The sequence below is a fragment of the Gymnodraco acuticeps genome, unplaced genomic scaffold, assembly GCF_902827175.1.
Source record: "Gymnodraco acuticeps unplaced genomic scaffold, fGymAcu1.1, whole genome shotgun sequence".
Taxonomy (NCBI): Eukaryota; Metazoa; Chordata; class Actinopteri; order Perciformes; family Bathydraconidae; genus Gymnodraco; species Gymnodraco acuticeps.
Genome location: NW_022992130.1, coordinates 1002396 through 1026713, shown reverse-complemented (window position 1 = coordinate 1026713; position 24318 = coordinate 1002396). Strand labels below are relative to the sequence as shown.

The window sequence follows — 24318 nt, the reverse complement described above, 5'->3', positions numbered from 1 at the left end:
ATGTTGAGCTGGGGAACACAGAGGCTCCCCCTGCAGGCCTGACAGAGGGAGGGATTTAAAAGCTCTCAGTTGCAGGGGTTTGATTTCTTATTTTGTCAATTGTCAAGTGAATTCAATAATATCAAATGACTAAATGACAAAAAAAGCGTTTGCAAACTCTACGTGTTCAAAGTTCTTCAAGTCAAGGACAGGTCTCCGTTTCTCCCTCCACTTTAAAATATGATACTGTAGTTAATCAGATATTGTCATATATGTATTGTCCTTAGTTTGCACGTGTTGTTATTTTGTATATTTAAATGTAGTGTAATTACTTGTCTTTATTCATTTGTAATGTTATATCGTTGTCTTTTTCATGTCTTTTATACATAACCATGTGTCCCCTCTGTTTAAAGAGATTCTGAAAGTTTCAGGAAAAAAGATTCGCTCACTTTTTGTCCTGATCCATTTATATAAAAACCTGTCTGAAAATGATCTGATCAGATTGTGGCCACTTGATGTCATAACGATTTTTTGGCTTATGTCACCATTAGCCAATCACCAACCAAGGTAACACCCCCCCCCCCCCCCACCTTATCACCTGAATCTCCTCCTAGAGCACCATTGTGTTCGTTCTAACCAAATATCTCTCAGAGGGGCGTGGGGAGTGGCTCCTTATTTTCATCTAAAGTAACAGACAGAGAATCAGCACTTTTGAAACAGGGCTGAAACAGAGGGGTTTATGGAATGCTACAATGCACGATCTGTTTGGTTTGTCGAGCCAAACACTTCAGAGACATGTTTTGTATATATCTGAGACCTATAATATATTGATGAAAAACAGTACAATAGGGGAGCTTTAAGCGTACTCTCCTAAAAATGTGTACCTACTCCTACATTCTTGTGTTGTTTGTATTTCCACCACCATACACCAAAGCAATTGGCTTGTACCGGGCAATAAACTTGATTCTGACTTAATCCCAGTTTTTCCTCCTGATTTAATCCGTTCACAGTAATTATGTTGATAGTTGGCAAATCACAGGTAAGTGGTGACATTAAAACAAAAGCCCAGAAACATTGTTGTGTGTTAAAATGGACCACTTTACTCTTGCACAACACATCCATACAGTACATCCAATAGAAAAATAAAATGGCCTGCTTTGTAGCACATTTGAATGTAATTTGCATCCTTGCTAGAACAACCCAAGCCACACAAGTTCAGAGATGAATTTCAAGGGTTTAGTACACTTTAGCAGAACACACATTCGTCGAGCTCCTCTTTTGGTTCATTTGAAGTTGACTTTCTTAGAAAACAATGCAGACGCTCGTCACAGTAAAACAGAACGAGTGCATTATTCGGTGAGTACAGTTGACAGCAGAGGTCCACGAGAAGCAGGAACCATGCATAGCCGTGTGGGAGGAGACTCCAGCAGAAACCAGTTAAACAAGAACTACAAACCAAATGGGTTTATTGGACAGTCGATGTTAAACAGCGGGAATGACAAACCAAGAGATTCTGTCTGAACTAAGTGGAACCCCTTTTCCATCCAAAATGTGTTTCTATTAAATATATTGTTATAGTAGTTTCAATGAATTCTCTCGCACATAAATAGCATCATTATTGCTCATTAGAAAAACAAAGATCAGCTCACACAAACTGGCATTTAAATCTACAACTAATCATTTCATTGGCCATAACGAAGCTAAAGAAAATAGCAAAAAGAAATGTTAGCAACCGAACTCAACTTATTTTAAACTGTGGAAATAAGCTTTGTCACGGATCAAATGACTATGAAAGAAAAGTAACTCTAAAACGAATCTATTGTACAAAGAACCCGAGGACAAATTAATTATTGGATTTAATAACACATGAACTTTGGAGACAATAGGTCCGAATAGAACAACCTATGCTTGTTGAATATTTACAGTTTTTAAGAATAATCAGTGTTACAGATTAGCTTATTTTATCTTAAATGTGTCACTCATTCATCAGAGCCGTTAGTTTGAGACGTCTGAACTTGATCGGCAGCAACTTCCTCAGCAGGCTCCTCTACTTCTGGATCCTGAGAAACAAAAAACAAAATCGGTGAATACAGCGACTCCTTTCAACGAGTAAGCCTTTACTAGGATACATATAAAACATTGTTGCTCTCAAGACTGACCGCGTCACTTTTAGGAAAACCACCGCAAACTAACAAGACTGATACATTTCTGTGTCACTTTCAAAACGCAATAAACCGTATTTAATTTTGTCTTCATTTACATTGTTTTATTTCATACTCTGTTCTTGTACATATCATATATGTATATACTTTTTGCACTATTTTGTATTTTATTATATATGTTGGAAGATTTTCATTACCATTTCTACACTCTAGCTTTGTGCACATGACAATAAAACCTTTGAATCCTTGAATCCTTGAATTTGAAAACGTCTGAATTGAATGCCGTCAATTTGACCGGACAATTTTTAATACGCATATAAAAAGGAGAAAATACCATTTGTATAAGCAGGCAGCTAAAGTCAAACAAACTCTACTTCAGTCTGCACCGCCATTGATTTCTTTTTTGTGAAACGAGTGAAAATAATTGTGAAATAAATGAGCATTTATGACACCCTGAGAATGGCAAAAGGCCTCCCTCCCGGAGAGGTGAAGCAAGCAATGCCACTGGTAAATAACAAATTGTTCGGCCTGTCCTAACAATAACAAAGAAAACAAGGAGCTTTTCTAAAAATGTTGTACCTTTTTCAGCACAGCCAGCAGGTCTTTGACGGTGGCCGTCAGTGTGTTGGAGGTGTCGCTCAGCTGCTGGTGGAAGAGGCTCTTCTGCTCCTCCGCTGCCTTCAGGGTCTGCTCCGTCTGGCTCAGGGAGCCCTTCACCTCCTCCAGCTCCCGGGACAACGCTCTGTTGGCCTCCTCCACCTGAGCTTTCACCTTCCCATCTTCCCCTGGAAGGAGACAACGCAGAGTTAGATGGAGGACCAGGATGAAGGCATGTCAACCAATAGGAACGTCAAGAAAATGTCAGGTCAAACACTTTCTGCTAATCAAATTTAATTATTAAAAAACACTTGAAAAACGAATGCGTTGCAAATTATTGTATGCTTTGTAAGAAAATGAAGACCATCAGTTACATTATTTTTTAGAGTTCTTGTAACTTGTTAGGGTTTACAGTTCAGGACAAGGAACATTTTCCTGCGCTAATGGGACAAACAAGTTAGTCGCTTCATTCTTTCCTATAAAGAACCCTTTAGCTGTTACTTAGCACTCTTAGCTATACACAATGAAAAGCAATTTAGCTGAGATCTATTTTATATTACAATGTCATAGTAATGTGCCAGTCCACGTTCCAGAGATCACAGAGAGGTGAAGGCTGAGTGCAGTGAGGCTGGGCTTCTTTGTAGTAGGGCTGCTCAATTAATGGTTTTTCAGTTGAATTATACTTAAAGTTCAGGGTAATCAACTGTTAAAAACATACTGTTCACATTTTTTGTCTCTAATACATTTATGTTTTCAAAGTAAATGGATAATCGTGAGTAGTGTTGTCACGATACCAACATTTTGGTTTCGATACCAAGTCAAGAATTGCGATTCCGATTCTTTTTCGATACTTTTCTTTTATTATTTTCATGATAAATAAAATTGTAGTTTATCTGTTAAGTGTTTTCTTACAACATGGTCTCTTCTTTATACTTGAGTTTATGTGATTTCTTTGATAGTTAACTTTATATTTTATTAACATGTAGGCTACAGTAATATAAATAATTATTGACAAAATGTACATTGCAGATGTTAGCCACATTGGTAAGTTAGCTAAAAAGATATTAGAGTTATCATTGCCATGAATTGGCTCGTCAAACTACGAAAACGCGTTCGTTTGTCACAAAAATAAATTACACTTGTTTGACTTAGATTTGAGGGCATGGGCTTCAGCATGATGTAATTATGTTATCTATCACATTCGCTAACCTGTCTGTCTTTAAATTCTTTAAACAGCTCTGGATGCCGGTCGGCGGGGTGCTTAGCCAAGTCTGATGTGTTGGCTCCCTTGGTTTGCAGGGATCTAAAACATTTATCACAGACAGGCCTCGTGGTGTCCGTAGGCTTGCCCTCACTGTCAGAGATATCGCTGAAATACTTCCACATTTTGCTTCTGGCGTCTTTTTTGTCAACAAGCCGAGGCGCAGCGGCAGTTGCACTCCCACTTGCAGCCATGCTTCTCGTTTTCTCACATGCTCTGGCAGCTAGCGCGAGAGAGGGGGAGGGACTTAGAGAGGGACTTAGAGCGTGCTTGAGAGGGGAGGGACTGCAGGCACGGCTGCAGTGCAGGGAGTGGAAGCAGAGCGCTGAACACACACGGCTCTTATTAAAACGGCGCTTTCTCACCGGAGTACTTTCCCCCGTCATTCTTAAAGTACCGATACTAATGAAACGGAGGAATCGTAACGGCAGGGTATCGCGGTACCTTTCAAGTATGATATTATTGACCCAAATAATCGAGATTATGATTTCTGCCATAATCGAGCAGCCCTACTTTGTAGCAAAGCTCAAATTGAGCCACATCATTGTCCAGAAGGACTTCTGACACAGAGTGTAGCCTGCAACTCATGAGAATATGAAAGCACTTCTAAAGACAGCATATACAGAATAATACAATTTAAAATCATACCCATTTTGGCATCCAGCACCAAGAGCTTTTGTTCTATTTCCTCTCGTGCTTTCTCACTCTTCTCCAGTTTCTGCATCATGCTGGCGATGTCCACCATGGCTCCGTTGAACACGATCAGATTACCAGACTCACTGGGCTCAGACTGCACACGGGTCTTAGGAGCAGGAAGTAGAGCTTGGTTACCTGGCGGGAAGAGAGAGAGAACAACTTTAGAGAAGGGCTTGCTATAGCATACCTCGGCCATACTGCTGAAGCTCATTTCATATGAAACTTTCTATTTCATCATAGATTAAAACATATGCTTAATAGACTTTACACATTGCTAAACCCATGTTAGCTCACCTGTGAGGTTTTCTATCTGGGCTTCACTGAAGGTGGGGGTGGGCTCGTCCTTCCCCCTGTCCGTCAGTTTGCGGTAGTGACAAGACTCTCTGACCACCGGCTTATTCAACAGCTTCTTAATCTGGAAACAGACAAGACATGCAGGCATTTAATAAGGACACCAAAAAAGGGTAACTGTGTGCCATAAAGTGCAGAACAAAAGACGTTAACAGATTCACTTTACTCTTAGTAATGTTGGGGTTGATCAGGAGAACATTTTTTGAATAGAGATTGATATTGTGCGTTGCACAAGCACACACTGTGCAACACACGAGTTGCATCTTTAAAAACGTTTTTTTATTTTGTATGTAAAGCAAATTAGGAACAAGAAAGTGAGCCGCCCAGCTAGTGTTGCAAGGTATAGCATGCTAGACAAATATTGCGATAGTTTTTGTCAATAGCTTAGGCCGTTTGTTGTTTGTTTGTTGTTATTGTGTCAGGATTGTCTTTTGGGACAATGAGATCCAATTAAGACAAGGGAGGCATCATTGAGTTGGTTCATTCTTTCTATAACAAAGGCACTATGGGTTTGTACAGATCCTGTTTTCATTATCCACTCTGGGTATTCACAATGGAAAACGGTAATGCAGAAATCAATGCTATACTTTGTCACAGTTCCTTAGTAATATTCAGTAATGTTTCCACGGTTCCGAGATCACAGAGAGGTAAAGGCTGAGTGCAGTGAGACTCAAATTGAGCCAGATCATTGTCCAGAAGGACTTCTGACACAGTGTCGCCTGTAACTCATGAAAGACAAAGCACGTCTAAAGACAGCATACACTATATGTATCTGTTCCTGATGGTTTAGGTTTGTGCTGTGGTTTCAGTATCAAAGTCCTAGCCCTGCATCCCATAATGATGAGTGTCTGTTCACCTGAGCTCGAGAGAGGTGCAGGCCCAGAGTGTACAGGATCTCCTCCAGGTCTCTCTCCAGCAGATAGCCACAGTGGCTCTGGTCGAAGTAAACAAACGCCATCAGCAGCTCTTTGTTGTATGTGACCATCAGCTTCTTCTCCTGGAAAAACAAAAAACACATTTATATCAAATACCATGATAATGCTACATCCATGTCTTCATATTTTAACAACAATAACTAACCTTGTCTTTAGAGGATCTTTCTTTAGACGACTTGCGGTCATCCTTGCGGTCTTTTCTGTCTCTGTCATTGGAGTCTTCATCGTCCTTATCTGAGAAATATCAAAAGAAATACATTTAGAAAAGGTGCCGATACATCTTTTATTATTAAGTTGTATTATAGGATTGCGTAAACACAAGAAATATAAACTAAAGGCGCTTTCACACCGGAATACTTTTCCCAGTATAGTTTCGAAATGTTGCGTTCACACCAAAAAAAAATCCGGAACTAGAACTTAGTTCATGAGAACCTTTTCACCCCCTTTTCAGTCCCTGCTAGAGAGCAGGTACTTTCATGGGAGAAAAAGGTTCCTATATCTGATTGGCGGATTGCAAACCACGCCCCGTAAAACTCCCAAAAAGTTTTGTGAAGCCGCCATTTTATTATCCTCGCATTAGCATTATTAGCATTAGCATTAGCCCAGCGCACATATAGAGAGAGACTAACTTATGGCAACACAGAAAAAAAACATGGGAGCGGTGGAGATGAGGAGGTGTCGGCGTTTCTGGCGATTTACTCGGAAGGCTTCAGTAGAAGCTGCTGGGACTCCCTAACTCCGGGGACTTCCGGCCGGGGGCTTCGGGTGGCAGGATACGCCTTGGCTTTACTGGCTGCCTGCCAGTAAAGCCAAGGCAGAAGAACAAGAAGTGACGTCAGCGGCTTCATTTGACTAACCCTTCCCCAGGAACTAACTCCGGTGTGAACGCGATCTGTACTTAGTCATGAGAACTAAAGAGTGCTCATGAACTAAGTTCTCATGAACTAAGTCCGGCAAAGTACTTGGTGTGAAAGTTAAGGCCTCAGAAATGGTGGTCACAGTCACAGGTTCAGCGTGGTTTCTCATCAGACCAAATCCTATTGTGGGACATTACATATATATATATATTGCATTTGAAAGAAAAGTGCAATACCATCATCATCGTCATCCTCTGCATCTTCAGCCTCCATGGGGTCATATTCTTCAGCATTATTCGTGCTGCCATCATCCTCAATCTCCTCTTCATCTCGAGACGGCTCCTTTTTCACAGTCTTTTCATCAGACTAAAAAACAAAAGTCAAAACGACATGAGAACACGCATATCGCAGGGTGAACGACAGACTGATCAGATAGGTACGTTTGGGAGGCTTACCTTTTTCTTCTCCTCCTCTTCCTCTTTAGTCTTCTTCACTGCTGGCTCTTCAGTCTCCTCTTCTTTATCCTTCTTTGATTCACGCTTCTCCACTTCCTTTTTGGCTTTCTTCTCCTTTTCCTTCTTTTCATCTTTGGTAGGAAAAGCAGCCAGGACTTTATAAATGCGGTAGCCAAAATCTCTCTGTAGCATCTCGTTGAACAGCTCAGCAAATAGGGAAACCTGGAGGGAAAGAAGGCAACATATAATCATGTGTGTGAATCATAAAGCAGATCCAGTTCAGCCATCACTATAGAATATGTAGACTTCTTGTATCTTCTTTAAGACAGTGAGCAGTAACTCTCACCTCAAAGGAGTGCTCCTTGTTGTCTTCCAGTCTGTAGTCCAGCAGCACGCTCAGAGACATGACGCTGCAGTCAAATTTGCCGTTCTTGGCGGCCCAGTTTGGGTGCACGATGATGGTGGGCTCATCGGGGAGGATGTAGCGCCTTTCTCTGCGCTGCCGCTCCAGCTCCTCCAGCTTCTTCTTTTCCTCCTCCTAACAGAAGAAGAGATTCATTTGAAGATAAATCTCATTTCTGAAAAGGTTTTATGATAATGATATTTCAAACATTTCCCAAATTGGGATCAATAAAGTTCTATCTTATCAATAAAGTTCTATCTTATCTAATTACTGAAAAAAGACTAACATGTTAGTCTTGCTACTCAGTTACAATCTTAGATAGTGTTCCACGATAACAAAAGCTACTGATGCAATGTGTGTACCTCTCGGTCATCCTCAGGGCGAGATGGCTCCTCTTCCTCAGCTACTTTGACCTCCGGTTTCTCAGGCTCCTTGGACTCCTCCACCTGCTCCTCCACCTTCAGCTGCTTGGTGAGGCGGGCGATCAGCTGCGACTTTAACCCCTTCGAGCTTAGAGAGCGACAATCGAGCTCTTTGCGCAGGTCATTTACCTAGAAGAGAAAACAGGGATGTGGGAAATGAACTTCAAACCTTGTGAGGAGAACAAATTACCAATATTGATTTAGGCACTATGTAGAAAAAAAACGAAAATGTTATGGTGTGTCTGTTTTACTAGCTCTATCTCTGAGGCGTTCTCTTTGAATCTTACCTTCATTGATTTCGGGTCAAGTTTAGCCCAGTGAGTGGGGTTACTAACATCAGCCGCTTCTTCCCCATCCTTCTCCTCTTCCTCCTTGACAGAAAATCATTAAGATAGAGACAGGCAGAGAGAAAGACAGAAGTGGAAAACAAACAGTTAGTACACCGCTCGTGGCCCGAGGGAACATTAATGTTGATCCGTGCAAGAAGCAAGGTCACATCTGTCTTTCATTGTGTCGTCCTAGTGAGCTCTCGACTGTGTTTAAGTCCACTGCTACTGAAGCGTACACAGGGAAGCTCTCTAGCTCTTATAAAACCAAAAGAAATGCCCCCCAGCTGCCAATCAATCAATCTGTGGAACACAAAAAAGGTCAAAATCAATGAGAGGTGTGTCCAAAAGGTGTGTGGGTACATCAGGTGAACTGAAGCTGCCTCCAAACGGAGTGAGGATAGGGTGGCCCTATGGTCTATGACTGGGGGATTGGGAATTGCCATTTATGGGTTTTATACACCTACGTCAGATAGGAGCCATCTGTCCAACCAACTGCCCTGGAAAAACCAAACTCTACATATAGTCCAAACGAAATGCAGAATCCAACAAGAACAGACAAGAAAACAGATGTCTGGGGAGGTTCTCTTTTTGAAGTCAGAGGATATTAAATTGATGTGGAAAATAAAATAAAAATACACATTTCTACAACAAACACAATATTTACACGCAACTGACTACACAGATTCCAGCGTAAAGAAACATTTAAATTCCAGCGTTGCAAAATCATCCCTGGCTCGAATTTGAGAGACTATTTTGGAGATCATTGCAAGCACCCACACTCAAAGCAGGATAAGCAAGTGTTGTTTTAAACAATGGCCGAGATATACCAGGAATAGCAGGAATTATTAAAGCAAGATTAGCACCCAATTACGAGGCTTTTGAAGAGCTGGAAGCTGTTTTATCAGTTGCGATTCTCGACCTACACAACACAACCTAGTCTCACTGCTTCCACTGTCTGTGTCTGCTGGATGTGAGGGAAGGTGGATGTGTTGATGGGAGGAGTTGGAGCAGAGGAAAAGGGACAGGTGGAGGAGTAAACAGAAGACGTCTAGGTGAGGTTTGGTGGGGAAATAATCTGCATGTGTCTGTCTGCGTGAAAGGTGAGGTGTGCTTTGTGTCTGATGTGTATCTGGGGTTTGTTTTTGTAATTCCTGTGCCTTCCTGTGAGAAGCGGAAATGAGAAGAGAGGGATTAGCGGTTCAGTGCCTGTTCTCCATCCGCCTCCTTTCGCTCGGCCGACAGCTTCTCAGCCAGCTGCTCCCGGAGTCGCCGTGACAGCACCTCCCACTCTGAGCGGGTAGGAAGACAATGCCAAACATCCGGAAGAAACAAAACCACTGTCTCCACATGAGCAGGGACTGTCCGCCCCTTGTGAGTCTCCTCCGGCCGGTGATAGCGAATCTCTGCAAAACGATACCTGTCGCAAAGGAAGAAGGTGCATTGGAAAGAAACATTCTGGTCAGAGCAAAGTATAAAAGGCAGGCCTTGCTAAGGGCGAGCCTTCTACAGCTACTCCCTCCCATGAGCTCACTGAATGATGTACATTTCATTACAGTGGCCCTTCTCCCACACAACACACAATGGACCCATTCTGCAGCTCTCCAACTGTTGTCCCAGGTTACGGCAGCCATTTTGAGAAAGTTGACAGACAATCACATAAAATAAATCACATCCCCAAATTCATCCCCATTATAGCTTTAGCTAATTATGGATTAGTGTTCTGCATTTAACGTAGGAGACACTTAACGCACTACATTGGGGTTGTGAGAAGAGACAGAATCAACAGGACAGTGAAAGCCAGTTAAATATATAAGATATTTAACAGGTTAAAGTAGAAAATAAATAAAAAACAACATAGGCAGTGTCTTCTGGTCCAGGCTACTGCTTCCAGCCACAGTCCATGCGTTTGGTTTTTCTATGAAATATGCATTTATATATATATACACACATATATATATATATATATATATATATATAGAGTGTGACAGCAAGAGAGAGCCAAGACGACAACACACAAAAGACCAAAAATAACTTTGCACAACACAATAAAGGTAAATAATAAGTAGCAAATTAACAATACAATAATCATTATTATAAAAAAGGAAAACATAAAAATATCACCCAACATGTCCAGGATGAGAGTTTGAATAGAAGTAATAAATCGTAGTGATAAAAGTGATTTTAAAGTACCAAAAGTGATTAGATTTCAACAAAAACACAACAAATATTGAAGAGAATAACAGCTCTTACCACTGAGTGCACAGACTAAGATCTATGCCTGTGAGTGCCTTGCAACAGCGTATGGCTGTCTTTATAAGGACTGAGGGATCCTTTTCTGGGTCGGCTCCGTCCAGAGAGGGAGACCAGTGACCACCAATGGCCATGGCCTCATCTTTACCTCTCATGCCCACCAAAAACTAAAGGAGAAAGACAGACGGGTACAAAGAAGAGCCAGAAGGTAGAAAAGGTTAGATGGAAATTGGGAATAACAATATGGATACAGGGTGTGGGGGGGGAAGGGCAAAAAAAGAGCGAAGAGACAAACACAAAAAGGTCAGAAGCATGTCTAAATAATCATACCTCTTAGGGTCCACAACCCAAATAAGAAACAAAACACACAAACAGGGAGCAAAGGTCAGTTAAGAGTAGGGATGGGAATTTGAAAGCAAATGAATATTCGACCCCCAAAAAAACAGTTAACCGAAATGTACATATCCTATAAAAAACATTTTTTTTAAAAGTTTAATTTTGAAAAATAAATAAATACATGTTCAAATAAGTATAGAAACTAAGTCGAATTTGTCAAATGTATTGAACTGGTGATCACAGTTTGAACAGTTGACAGCTATAGGCCTACAGCTTTCATGCTTAAAACATAACTTGGTTTTTAAATGAAAGAGGGATCATACACAAACAACATAACGGGTTAGGGTAACGCAGTGGTTCTCAAACTTTTTCTGTCAGGCCCCCCCTTTGGAGAAAAAAAAAAGTCGGGCCCCCCCAACACAAATAGTCAGGCTCAGTGGCGGCGCCAGAGATTTATTATGGGGGTGCTGTGGGGTAGCTTGACGTTTCATCGAGGGTGCTCAAACATTTAGGGTTTCCCAATAATGTACCAGCGCTACAGTGGAATTTCCTACTGCAACACTCCCCACGCATATACACAATGTACGCAGGGGTCAAGTGCTATTTTTTATGGGTGGTGTGTGGACCTCACATAGGGGGGTCCGGGGGTAAGCTCCCCCGGGAAGATTTTTAAATATTGAAGTTAAAAGCATCAATCTGGTGCACTTTGAGAGCAAAATGAAGAGATCTATGGATACATCTCTCAACACAGAACTGTAAACAGATTTACTATTTCTTTATGGATATTTTACAAATCACTCCCCTTTCAAACTTTATTCATTTTTTAATGTCATATAGTATTTCATACCTGTTTTTAATTGATTCTCTTATTTTTTCAGAATGCAGCTATTCAATACTCATGCTTCTTTAAGAATATGAGCATGTCTGCTCAGGGGAGAGGCGGGTGCGGAGGCGATTCACTATCAGGCCAGCTGTAGAGAAGACCCTCTCAGCTGGAATTTGGGCATAAGAGGAGGTTTGAGTCTGCGTGATCTGCGTGTAGGGAGGGGCAGCAGCCATATCATTAGCTCGAACTAGCTAGATCTGATGGATTTGGACATAAACGTGAGTGAAGTATAACCGGACGCGAGAGAGAGAGAGAGATCAGCACCTGCAGCTCTGCCCGCTGTGAGGGACCGGTGAGCGGAGCAAAACACACCTTTAGACCTAACACATTTAGCTATGGCACAGTCGTATACATTGAATTATTCCATTTGATCATATGTGACCTGCTCTATCTAAATCAGTCGCATTGACCCAAAGACACATTTTGAGTTGTATACACTGTTGGAAAGAGGATATTCCTAGCTTTCTAATGATATCAGGATTGTTGTTGTACTCCAAATATTAAGCGAAATAAGTCACATTATATAATGATTGTCACCGAGTCATCATTTTGAGAAAAAGGCCTTCAAAGTTTTCTCTTCTCTGGAATCCATCGATCTGATTGATTATTAGCAAATGATCAAAATACTACGGAGGGAAGATATTTTCGTTTGGAGGGGAAGCTCCACAAGTGTGTGTATACGTGTGTGTGCTTGTGTAATTTTGCATTTGTGTGTATTGTGTTTGTTTCCGGGGGAAACACTCACGAGAAACACCGGCTGTTGTTATGCCTGCTGTGACGTTAAGTTACTCCGTTCTCCGCTTGTAATTATGCCGAAGCTTCAAAGTTGTATTTATCATCTGAATTTGCCGAAACAAGTTTAATATTCGGAAAGCCAAGACTTTGTTTAATTGAAATCAGATGAAAACAAACTGTAACGGACCCTGCCGTGTTATCTATGATTACTATACGCTTACATTCATAATTTCAGCCGGAGGGAGGGGGAGCGGCGCTGCTAGAAGAGCAGATTGCGAGTGAGAGGTGCCTGTCTTCGTCCCTTTACAAGCTTCAAAAATGTATTTATCGTGTGATTTTGGAAATAAAAGTTTCCTATTCTGAAAGCCAAGACTTTGTTTGTTTCAAATCAAACAAAACACCCGAACCCCGAAAAAATAGTTTTTTATGTAAATCCACGTTTATTTTGAAATGAGCCGTTGCGACTTCCGACTGATTTCGATAGAGCGGGTCACATATGTAATCAACTTAGGCACCCCTCCCAAAAAAAAAAACATTCCAATAAAAATATTCATAACTCATATTGGATACCTGAATCATTTTGAATATTCGATTAATCGTTCTCATTCCTAGTTAAGAGCCTTCCATATTGTGAGTACTAAGCAATGTAATAGGATCATTACATCACTGTCAGCTCATGCAAACATTACACGTGTAATGTACCTTAATGAGTCTAGCAGGGTGTTGGAAAGAGTCTTTGACTTCCTGCGGGTCCTCTGCCAGAGCACAGGACTTGTGATAGAGCTCCTCAATACCGGGGTTAGCCAGCAGCATCACCTGCATCATAAAAATACCACATTACAGTTATCCCACCGTGTATTTATATTCATTAAGTATCTCTCTATGCCTTAGTTTGTATTGGTAGATGTCACCGCCCCCTCTATTGTAGTGGTTTAGATTGCCAAGCTTAGCACAAGGAATAATTTACACCGTGGTACTAACAATACCCAGAGGATGAGCCGGAAGTTATACTACTACTAACAGAGCAATTAGGCTATTTATTATACCAGACAACCAGATGTATTTATCGCTGGCAGACATACCTTAGCACTGTAGGTGTGGTTGGCATCAGGAGGGTCTAGCACAGCTGTATTCTTGACTAGAGGGTCCACCTCTTTGTGTAAGATGTGGAAGTTACAGGCATTATTATTCTGGAAGGGTCTCGTCACTGGGAAGGCATCCACCCAGGTGAAAACGGCATTATAGAAGTCGCTAGGAATGTAGAGGCTCTGATAGCGCCTTCTCAGCTCCATCAGGTCACAGCTGGATCTGGAAAACGCACAGAGGAGAGTTATTACCTCCACAACCCAAACTGAACAACACTTCAGTGATATGTTGCTAACAAACAGCTAGGATATATTGGAAGATGGTGCTTACCCATCCAAGCTGAACTTGGAAAACTGGACGGTGTAGCGAGGCACGACCCTGCGCGGGCGTCGAGGTGAGCGTTCCCGTCTGGGAGAGCGATCTCTGGAGCGTTTGCGTGTGGGCGAGCGTTCTCTCGATCGCCGCCGCTCGCGGTCTCTGTCTCGACTATGAAATTGATGTATAAAAACACTAAGATGAATAACTTATGCTGAATGCCAGGGAAAGTGACAAATATCAGATTATCTGGGGTGAGATCTTTCGACATCTCACCTGCGTTCCTCTTTAGTCCTGAGGATGAGCTCAGGGCCTCGATCGTTGCGATTGGGGAACCGCGGTGGAGGCTCGATGCGTCGGACAGGCTGCGGCATCATTCTCACTGGGGGCTGAAGCAGACCAGCGCTAAACACATCTAGGGACGAGGGAAATCATCTTGTTAAAGCACTCCTCATACCACAAAGACAGACATTTTGACCAGAAGTGAAGAGGAAAGACAAAATAAGATATTATTTAGCAGCCAAAACCTTATAATTAACTTCCATCAACACACTGTGAAAGCTTTAAATCTTAATGATAGAAACACTGACGATGCCCAAAATCAGACAACACCATGGTAGCTATCTTTCAAGGTAGCACCAGACTAAAGTATACTTTTCTTTACTATAAATGGGACCATGATGCAAGAAATGAATTTTGTACTGTATAATATAAGACCTAAGAACTGGCAGTGGAGACCATCTGCCTTTGTTGCAACTCGTGTAGTCACCCTCTGGTGGCTATTAGAATGTATGCAGGTTGAAGGAACTTCTGCATTAGCTTTACTCTTCAGACCTGGGTATTGCCACCTGCCAAACCGCTGCAGAGAAAATGATGCTCATCACCCCTTGTTTGTTTCATTTCTAAAACAAGACAAATGCAATCTTAAGTATTTCACCTTTGGGTGGGGGCTGTGGCAGCAGAGACTGAGGAGGGTTTTGGAGGAGAGGAGCCAGAGAGGCAGCGGAGAGCTGGGCTTGCAGGAGGGAAGGGGGGGGAGCCTGGGTCTGAATGTATGTGTTCGGGGGAGGCATCGACTGTAGCATGTTGGGGGCTGTCTTCATCATGTTAGGAGGTTGAGGCTGGCTCTAGAAAAGTGGGAAAAGACAATAAAAGAGAGGTGAGGTGAGCAAATGTTTAAAAGCAGACCTGAAACAATCTTTAGTTAACATGACAATGACGGCTCAACAACTAACAAGATGAAAATGTACAAAATATTGGTTAGTGGCTGCTTGCAAAAAAGAAGGTCTGAACATCTGCTTGAAAGAATTGTAGAAATGTTATTAATCTCTTAGAGACGCCAAAGAAAAAGCTGGTGCCTAAATCAAGTATAGCCCTTTGGCTGAAGTAGTGACCAAGCAGCCACACTGAAACCACATTCACCAATATTAATATAATATAAAAAATAATATATATTAGAATAACATATGTTTTTGTTTGATAAGGCACTGATTCAATTGGTGAAGTATTGATTTGAGTGCTACTTCAAACCAATACTGTAAACAAAAAAATACTGTAATCCAGCAGATTACTCTTCCTGTCATCTGCAATGTCCGCTGTAGAGAGATTTACTGATTTCAATATGAAGACGCCTGAAGTGGAAAGCACCTCTGAAACAAAGTTAAAGTCCCAGGAGCTTGTTTTACAACCAATAACTCAAAACCTGGATAAAAAGGATGTAATCAACCACATAATGAAACAACAGTATAAAAACAGGCTTTCGAACTAATGTTCCTTAAAATAAAGAAATGCATTATTAAACCACAAAATGTGGTTCTATCCATTTGGCAATGACAGCAAACTAAAAGAACAAGCAAAAGTGCAGTTAAGAACAAGCTGCAACTATGGTAATAGGTAAACATGAACATGTTACAGAAGAAAGCCAGAAAACAAAGACAAAAAATGAAAAGAAAGAAACTGAGTAGGAAGAAGGACCAACAAAGTATGTGATTCAGGGCTGGGGGGGGGGGGTTACATTTTGTCTGTGGTCCAAAGAGGAGTGCATGTCTGAGTAGCGCAGCTGCATCCCTGGCTCATTGTAAAGGTTTCCGAGCTGTGGGGAAGCTTGAGGTAAAGGCTGCTGCTGATGCTGCTGCTGCTAGGAGGGATCGAGAACACAACAGTCAATTAAGGTACAGGTCAAATAGAAATCTGAAAAATAAACCCAACATTTTAAGACACTCATGGAGACCCTCTTCAGATTAAGCCAGATGAATTGTCCAGGATTCAATATGAACCTGTCGATCTCATTTTTTATATTATTCAAAGAGATAAGTTGTCATATTTACCATTTAGCTTATTTCTTAAGGCGAGACACTACAGGTGAATAGGGTAATTTTTTTAACTTGAAGATATCAGCTAGACATTTCTCCAGTTAATTACTTACATTAAGACAATTGTTTTTTGTATTACAAGTTTTTCTGAAATAGCATGTTTACATATGCAAATGAGCCTTACATATGCGCATATTTTAACACATTTTAGGAACACAAATCTGAACTTTGGATAAAGCCAGGTTCAAAATTCTTGTTTCATTTTGTAGTCATATTAGTATCTAAGGCTTTTACAGAAGGGATTTTGGATCTCTCTTTTTATCACTCCATAAATCAGAAAATACTGTCAACAGCCCTAAAATATCCATTTTCGCCATGATTTTAGGAATACAATGTTCAGGGTATATGCAGGAATCCTGAAGCCAAATTTAATACCTTTTAAGACCTTTTTTAAGACCCTTTCCATACATTTTAAGACCTCATCGCAACTTCGAGTTCTAACCGGTTACATTGGCGACACACTTTACCTCACATTTACTATATTGATTGTAAGATAGCACAACTAAACAGAGTGCAGACAGACTACTGAAGCCTCCTCTCCACATGAACTTCAACCTCTCTGTGAAGGTCAGGTTTAATGCAGTATGCTGCTTTGTTGCTTCTGTACTCTGTGCTCTTTCATTCCAGTAGAACTCCTCAGAAACCATTAGAAACCAGTATTTGACCAATAAACAAAACAATTGACAAAACTTTGAACTATGAAATATATTAAACTTTGGTGAGCTTCAGCGGGGTAATGCCATATAGGAGCTCCCTCACAAATACCCAGGGGTTAAATTGGGCTGGGGCTGTCCGGGGCTAAGCCCGGCACATAGGACGATGCTCTGACGTCATCACCCTTACACATTTGTTATGTTTACAAAAAACGATATATATGTTAAGACTTTTCTCGTTCTTAATATAGACTATATTTAGGGTCGATATGTGTTGACCTTACTTTAAAATAGCAGATCTGTGTGACCGGATATAGTTTGGCTTAGACCCCGGCCCTACGAGAACGCATACAGTAAAACGCATACGCAAAAAAGTCTTCCGTTCACACGCATTCGATTCATTAACGTGTCCGTTCACACTAGACCGCTGGAAACGCTGTAGTACATATGCCAGGCCTGTAAGTGGCGCTGCTGCCGCCACAAAATACACCAAAAGCAGCGAAGAAGACCCCGGAGCATGGTTGTCATGGTTGCCCTTCTGTTTATTCTCCGCGGTGGACGGCGTGTTCTCCTGCTGTATATCTCTCAGGTAGTCCACCAGCAGATAACCACCACAGAGCGGAGCATGGGTTGCATGGGGCCACCTTGAGGGGGTTTCCCGACATGTTGTTTCAGTAAATTAAAGGGTGTTTCATGTTGTCGTTGCTGTGGACCTTCTTAATACCTTGGAAAATGCCGTTTAATACTTTTTAATAGCCTTAATTTTCGCTAAATTGATTTATCAACTTTTAATACTTTTTAAGACCCCGCGGACACCCTGAATGTTGTATAATGCAGGCTATGAATGATATATGAACAAACCCTTTAGTAAAAGCCTTCATAATATTGATAGGAATATAAATGGAAGGTTTGGTGTATGTACGTGCTACTGAAGTGGACATTTCTGACTCAAGAGCAGGAGAAAAATCTCATTTTGAGAAAACGACCTTTAAAGATTGCAGTGAGGCGCTAGCTAAACCCTCCTGTTCTTTGGATGATAGCTAGCGCATCGACGCACTCCGTGAAGGTATTTCATGTTCGGGGTCATTCGTTTTTTGTATAACCTTGCTTCGTGCAAGTGACAATTGTTGTCGTCTTCTCTGTGAACGTTTTTTCCGCTGTTCTTTTGGCATTTTGAGATTTAAATTTCAAGCGGAAAGCTAACCAGGAAGTGTTTTAGCACGCCACGTGACGCATCTGAACGAATCACGTTATCAGAAATTGACACCAGCCAATGTTTTAAGACCCCTTTGTACTTTCACGATTGGTTGCTGATACAAAGGAAATGACCATATTTGGATCCGGTGAGATTGTGCAGGAGAGACGGAGCTTTCCAACGATATCTCTCATGACATGGTGCAAACAGCTGTCGCGGTACTTTATGTTACGTTAGAATGCTTACTTTTGGTGAATTTAGTTTGTCTATTTACAGACGCAAATAGACAAACTATAGTAAAATAAACACTTAAATGTGTATTTTGTACGTTTTCCTTCCAAAAGCCTGAAAGAAAACATGTTATGGAATCAAAATAGCACAAAATCTCTAAATTGACCAGTGCATGAAAAACGATGTTTTTGCCTGCCGTGTCTCGCCTTAAAGGAATTAAAGACAACCAACATATACAAAAGAGAGACACTTTGTAATATTTTAAAGACTGCTGGCAACATATATTGAACTTGAGTTGATATGTGGCCCAACTTGCAGTATCATCGGCTGTCGTGTAAATATTATTACACGTATAATTAATTACACGATGTATGTGTTGATGCAGAATGTTTAGGAGATGGCCTTTTTGAACCATGAAAGGATTTGGGTAAAAAGGACATATATTGTGCCGATTATTATAAATCTAAACGTTTATAAACATTCTAGTAGAAACCACCAGTTTGTACTTGTGTACCCAACAATCTTATCATGTCCTTTATGAATGATGGTAAACCATTGAGTTTCTCACCGACTGGTTTGATAGCTGAGGTAAGGTCTGGATGCGCTGGGCGTTCCACTTGAAGGGCATGTTTGGGTTGTACACCGCTTCCACTAGGACCCTGTCCCCCACCTGAGGAGTCTTCCCCTTTACAGCACTGAAAAAGATTTTAAAAAGCCATTCAGAAATTCTCTACATGTCAAATCACATGAGTTACAAATTAAAATGAAACATGTATTCTTTATAACTGTGTCCATTATTATTTCTAAAAATGGATATTGACCAGGCAAAAAGACTGACATAAGAAAAAGGTGATGTCAATGTCATGTATAGAATAAAGAAACTATTACCAATTACATTAAGGACATTTAAATCATCACACTATTTGCACCAGACATATATTCTACAAGATGTTCTGTTTTACCTTAGCTGAAAGAAGACATCTTCATCTACAAAGCCGAATGTGTCATGTAGCTTGTTGACGACACCAGTGAAGACTCGCTGCTTCTGAGGCTGCGTCTGCTGTTGGTGGCTTGAACGTGGTGTTGGGTAAGAAACCGTTATCTGGGCTGTCTGCTGCGGGTTGGACAAGCTGAGGCTGGTGGGCAAAGCGACGGGGGGCTGGGGGTCAAAGAAAGAAAGAAAGGTCCAAAAAACTGCTACCAGTTGCAAAATGTTTACCTTAGTTGCAGGTAATTAGTAAATACCAATAACACGGAAACTGTGTGCTAGAATGCAAAGGGAGACACATTTTATAATAAATCAAAACGTTATAGAAATAAACTAAACACAAAGCAATTTAGAAACCTTTAAATATCATCATCACAAAAGGGCAAAAATGCATTGAGCTTGTTTTCTATGGAAACTGATTGCAGTTTCAAATCCCTGCTGTAAAAAGAAAGGGCTGAGCATTATGCATGTCATCGATTATTTGCCCCACAACCACCCTCTCACTCAATGCATGCTGGGATATGGTTTGTCCCCTTGTGACCCTGAACATGATACACATAGAGAAAATATATATGTATGAGATCTTTGATGAAATCAGTCATTAAATCCCAATTGCAAGACTGGTTTTAGTTTCTTAGACATAACATAAATATAGCAAATGTATGTGTTAGGGATGCTCCGATCGTCAATTTTGGGGCCGATCGCCGGAATGAGTATCGGCCGATACCGATCGCAGATCCGATCGAGTGGGTGGGGGCTATAGGGATCTTCCATTTAAAGTGATGTTTAAAACTCAGTTAATGGGGCTCATTCACTGGCGCTTCCACAAACAACCAACATAATTATTACATTCAAATGAAGTACATTATTCAAGTTTACATTAACTTTGGATAATAACATGGGAGAAATAACGGGAGCCTCTCTCTTTTCCTCCCCCCCCTCTCTCTCTCTCTCCTGACAGCCTGTCAGTATTTCATGTAGCTCACTGATCCAGTAATGAGTGACCCGACAGTGAAGAATAAACATATTTATAACTAGTTTAGCTTGTTCCAGAGGTAGATCAAATAGTTAAGTGTGTTAGGTCTAACTTTTGTGTGTTTCGCTCCGCTCACCGGTCCGTCACAGCGGGTGGAGCTGCAGGATTTCTGCTTCACACACGGTGCATACGGCTATTTTACAGTCTTTTTCGGACACCTTAAAATACTGCCAGACCGGTGAAGCCATTTTGGCGAGCTTGTTTTGCCGCACACAGAGAAAAGTGTCATGTATTTTACGTCATGTGATCGGCTCTCCTGATCGGCCTTTATAGAGAGCGCCGATCGATCGGCAGAGAGTGAATATCGGCCGATATCGATCGGCGGCCGATCGATCGGAGCATCCCTAGTATGTGTAAATTACCTGAGGGATCAGTGCCTGTTGAGGCTGTGGAAGCTGTGAAGAAATAAAGAAAATACAAAGAGTAAACATTTAGTTGACATTATAGATTTGCCACTCTCTCATAACAGTTCTGTACAGCCTGTTACAGCCGGTTGCATGTTTACTGATGAATCCTGCTAATGGAAGCAAGATATATAATTAGTAATGTTGTATACACACACTGCTACTTGGGCAGTCGTATCACATTACCCAGCACATTGACATGATCTGCCTCAAGACAAAATGTATGAGGAAAAATTGATAATGTAAATTACAGGAATAGGCCCGTCGCGATAATCGATAAAATTGACTTATCGTACGATAAATAAAAGTGGATTCGATAACTTTTCTGAGCTCGATAAATTGCCGTTTACATAAGGATGTGACCAGCATTTTAGCCAGGAGCGCTGTGGCTGCCGGCCACGCGCGCTGTGAGGGGCGGGGCTGACACACAGCCAGGTCAGGACACTCCGCGTGCAGCAGCCAAATTAATAATATAGCGACAACGTGTGACTTACTTGCGGGGAATTTAAAGTAAAATTGGTTACAAAACCTAACTACACATCTCGATTCTCCGGTGTGGCAGTATTTTGGATTCAAGCCAAATCAACGAGACGAACCAACGGACTTGAATGAGCCGGGCGGTGTGTCGCATTTGTTTAAAAAAGGTAGCGACAAAAGCAGGCAATACGACGCATTTTAAACTACACCTAAAACACAACCACCCCATTCCGTTTTCCCAGCTGGTAGCAAACACGGCAGCTGGAGATGGAGAGCCACCACCTTCCCGACAGTTTACAATCAAAGATGCATTTGCCCGACAATGCAAACATGTTGGTGTTCCCTGCTCGAAAACTTTGAAATACAGATTTGGATATGGCCTGTTGAGGCATCTGGGTCTTTGACAGTGGACTGTACACTTGACTGTTGTTTTAAGGAGGTTTTTTTTGCTTGTGAGATAATGTGTGCTCATATTTATTTATTTATATATTTATATATATATATATATATATATATATATATATATATATATATATATATAGAGATAGATATATATATATAGATAGATAGAGAGCTCTGTTTTCCAGTCTGACTAATTTATTGTTTTGGTTGTGTGTGATTTAATTAATTTGTTTTATTTATTATATATAATTTATATATTTTAATATTATTTTACATTTCATTTGCAATGTTGAATGTTCAATAAAAAGTGATGTTTGAAAGGATGTACTTTAATTATTATTATAGATCATCATTATGTCAGTGGTCTAAAATGGTCTTACAACAGTGCCGACAATATTATCGTTTATCGCAATAATATCCAGAAAAATGTATCATCCAACAAAATGAATGATCCTGACAGGCCTATACAGGAGTCCATTTAAAAGACTAACGGGTAATATTAACCACAGAAAGAGCAATGCTTTGGGCATAAGTTTACTGCAGTATGACCTGACCTAGTTTTCCTAACATTTAAGTCTTCTGCTGACGCATCACGATCCATGTGAAGCAATTACGGCACAAATAATGCCCATTTCATTCATTATATCTAGGATAAGCCAAATAATTTGTTTGCGTTGATAAGTATTATCAAAGGAATGCCCAAAATAAAGTGTGAAAAGAAAATGCTCCTATGTTTCACCTGATGAGGAACATTGTACAGTTGCTGTGGAGGGGGTTGCTGCTGCTGTTGTTGATGTTGCTGCTGATGTTGATGTTGTTGTTGTTGTTGTTGATGATGTTGTTGTTGATGTTGTTGCTGCTGTTGCTGTTGCTGCTGCTGCTGCTGCTGCTGATACTGCTGGAGGGCTGAATTAAGCTGAGACTATATACATTACAGAAAACATGGGAGAGATAGTGATTGATTACAATGAAGAACGATTACATGTGACTACAGAAAGCTGCATAGATTGCTGAGTGTGCTTTAGTACTGTGTGACTGACCTGCTGTAGTGCTGCTGCAGCAGCTGCTGCAGCTTGCTGCTGCAAGGCAGCAGTTTGCTGAGACAGCTGATAGTTTGCAGCAGACTGGTTGCTGAGAGAGGCTGCAGCCAAGGCTGACTGTTGAGAGTAAACAGAGGGAGATGCTCCCAATAGAGATGGCTGCTGCACTCCAAGAGCTATGAAGAAGGAAAATAGGGCATTAGATTAAAATGGGAGTTAAAACTAAATGGGGGAAACGTTTATATGTGCTATATACGTTATTGTTACCACGCACCTAATAAGAGAGGTTTTTGTTTGTTTGCTATACTCACAATGCAAGCTATTCAGGTCAAGAGGCTGTCCCGAGTGACCCGGCTGGGACACCGCTGTGGCAGCAAACTGCGTGGCCCACGGCGGATTCTTCTGTCCCCCGAATTGGGCCATGACTCATTCAGGTTAAGGGTATTCTCTGCTCACCAAGCCGTTGCTTTTCAATAAAAACAAAGCCGAGGAAAAAAATAACAAATTAGCCAGGGGTAAAGGATTTGTAATCATTTAACACAAACCGTAAAGTACGTTGGGGGGTAGGTTGAACAGGGAGACGTGTTTGCATTTGCAGGCAAGGATATGCAGCAAGCAACACGCAGGACTAAAACAAGGTCCAATGTAATATTAGCACCTCTAAAACTTGCTGTCAAAATGAGGAACAGGGCACCAGGAAATAAGCTATGTTCCTTATTATGAAGTAAACACTTTCTGGACAACCTACAGCCATTAACCTTAGTTCGTACGGTTAATTTGATATATATTGACGCCAATTGCCAAACACGAGGGACTGAATTAATCAAGTCGAGAGAAAGATGTAGTACGTCGAAAGAACAACGTAATTACTTCCGTACAATTTCAATAGCAAAATTGGTTACCCGTGATTTCTGCAGAGCTCCGTAGCTTAATAACTGCTGACACAGCGACTTCTGGCTAACGTTAGCAACTGCAACTGACAGACCAGCTAGTCAAAAACATATTTTGACCAGGTCATTGTGGCTTGGTTAACATAACACATAAAATAAAAAACATAAAAACATGCCTTTGTAAGCTAATACAACATTAAAACGCATTATGGTATTGTAAAAAAAAAAAAGATAAAACGCTAAGAGCTATGCGTTGCTAGCTAACGTTGTGATGCCGTTAGCTTTGTTGCCAGATTAGCCTCGTGCTGGATTGGATAACGAATGCGAGGCCGCAGATGGCACTGAAACGACCAATGTTTAAAATTATAATATAAAACATTCATTCATAGCACCAATTCCCTTGCACGCAACTAATAATCGCACATTAAGTGTTCCGAATAATTAAAGCAGTAAAGGTCTTGCGTAAAACATAGTCAGCAGTGCTTACCAATGTCCCCTGCGCCGGCCGATGTAGACATGAACTGAGCATGCGCGAAGAAGAACCGACTCAGCTCAACTGCCAACCTTTTTCCTTG

The 24318-nt window shown here is 41.1% G+C and overlaps 1 protein-coding gene across 6 annotated transcripts; it reads right to left on the bottom strand.

Moving 5' to 3' along the window:
* Positions 1-957: 957 nt before the first annotated feature.
* Positions 958-24318, bottom strand: ccar1 (cell division cycle and apoptosis regulator 1). 6 transcript variants are annotated; one of them, XM_034203790.1, is made up of 26 exons: positions 24231-24318; positions 23165-23319; positions 22854-23029; positions 22553-22735; positions 20893-20925; positions 19469-19665; positions 19075-19201; positions 16070-16192; positions 14993-15182; positions 14332-14470; positions 14071-14250; positions 13737-13962; positions 13357-13470; positions 10698-10864; positions 9654-9864; positions 8406-8489; positions 8059-8247; positions 7640-7831; positions 7294-7515; positions 7075-7204; positions 6127-6215; positions 5903-6043; positions 4990-5110; positions 4648-4830; positions 2721-2926; positions 958-2039 (listed from the first exon to the last, which is right to left on the bottom strand). In XM_034203790.1, the coding sequence occupies exons 2-26, from the start codon at positions 23274-23276 to the stop codon at positions 1959-1961; spliced, it is 3816 nt and encodes a 1271-aa protein (XP_034059681.1). In that variant the 5' UTR covers positions 23277-23319; positions 24231-24318; the 3' UTR covers positions 958-1958. The 6 variants fall into 6 exon arrangements, with proteins under 6 accessions (XP_034059681.1, XP_034059685.1, XP_034059684.1 ...); XM_034203794.1 differs by having other exon boundaries at positions 14071-14226; XM_034203793.1 differs by having other exon boundaries at positions 16070-16189.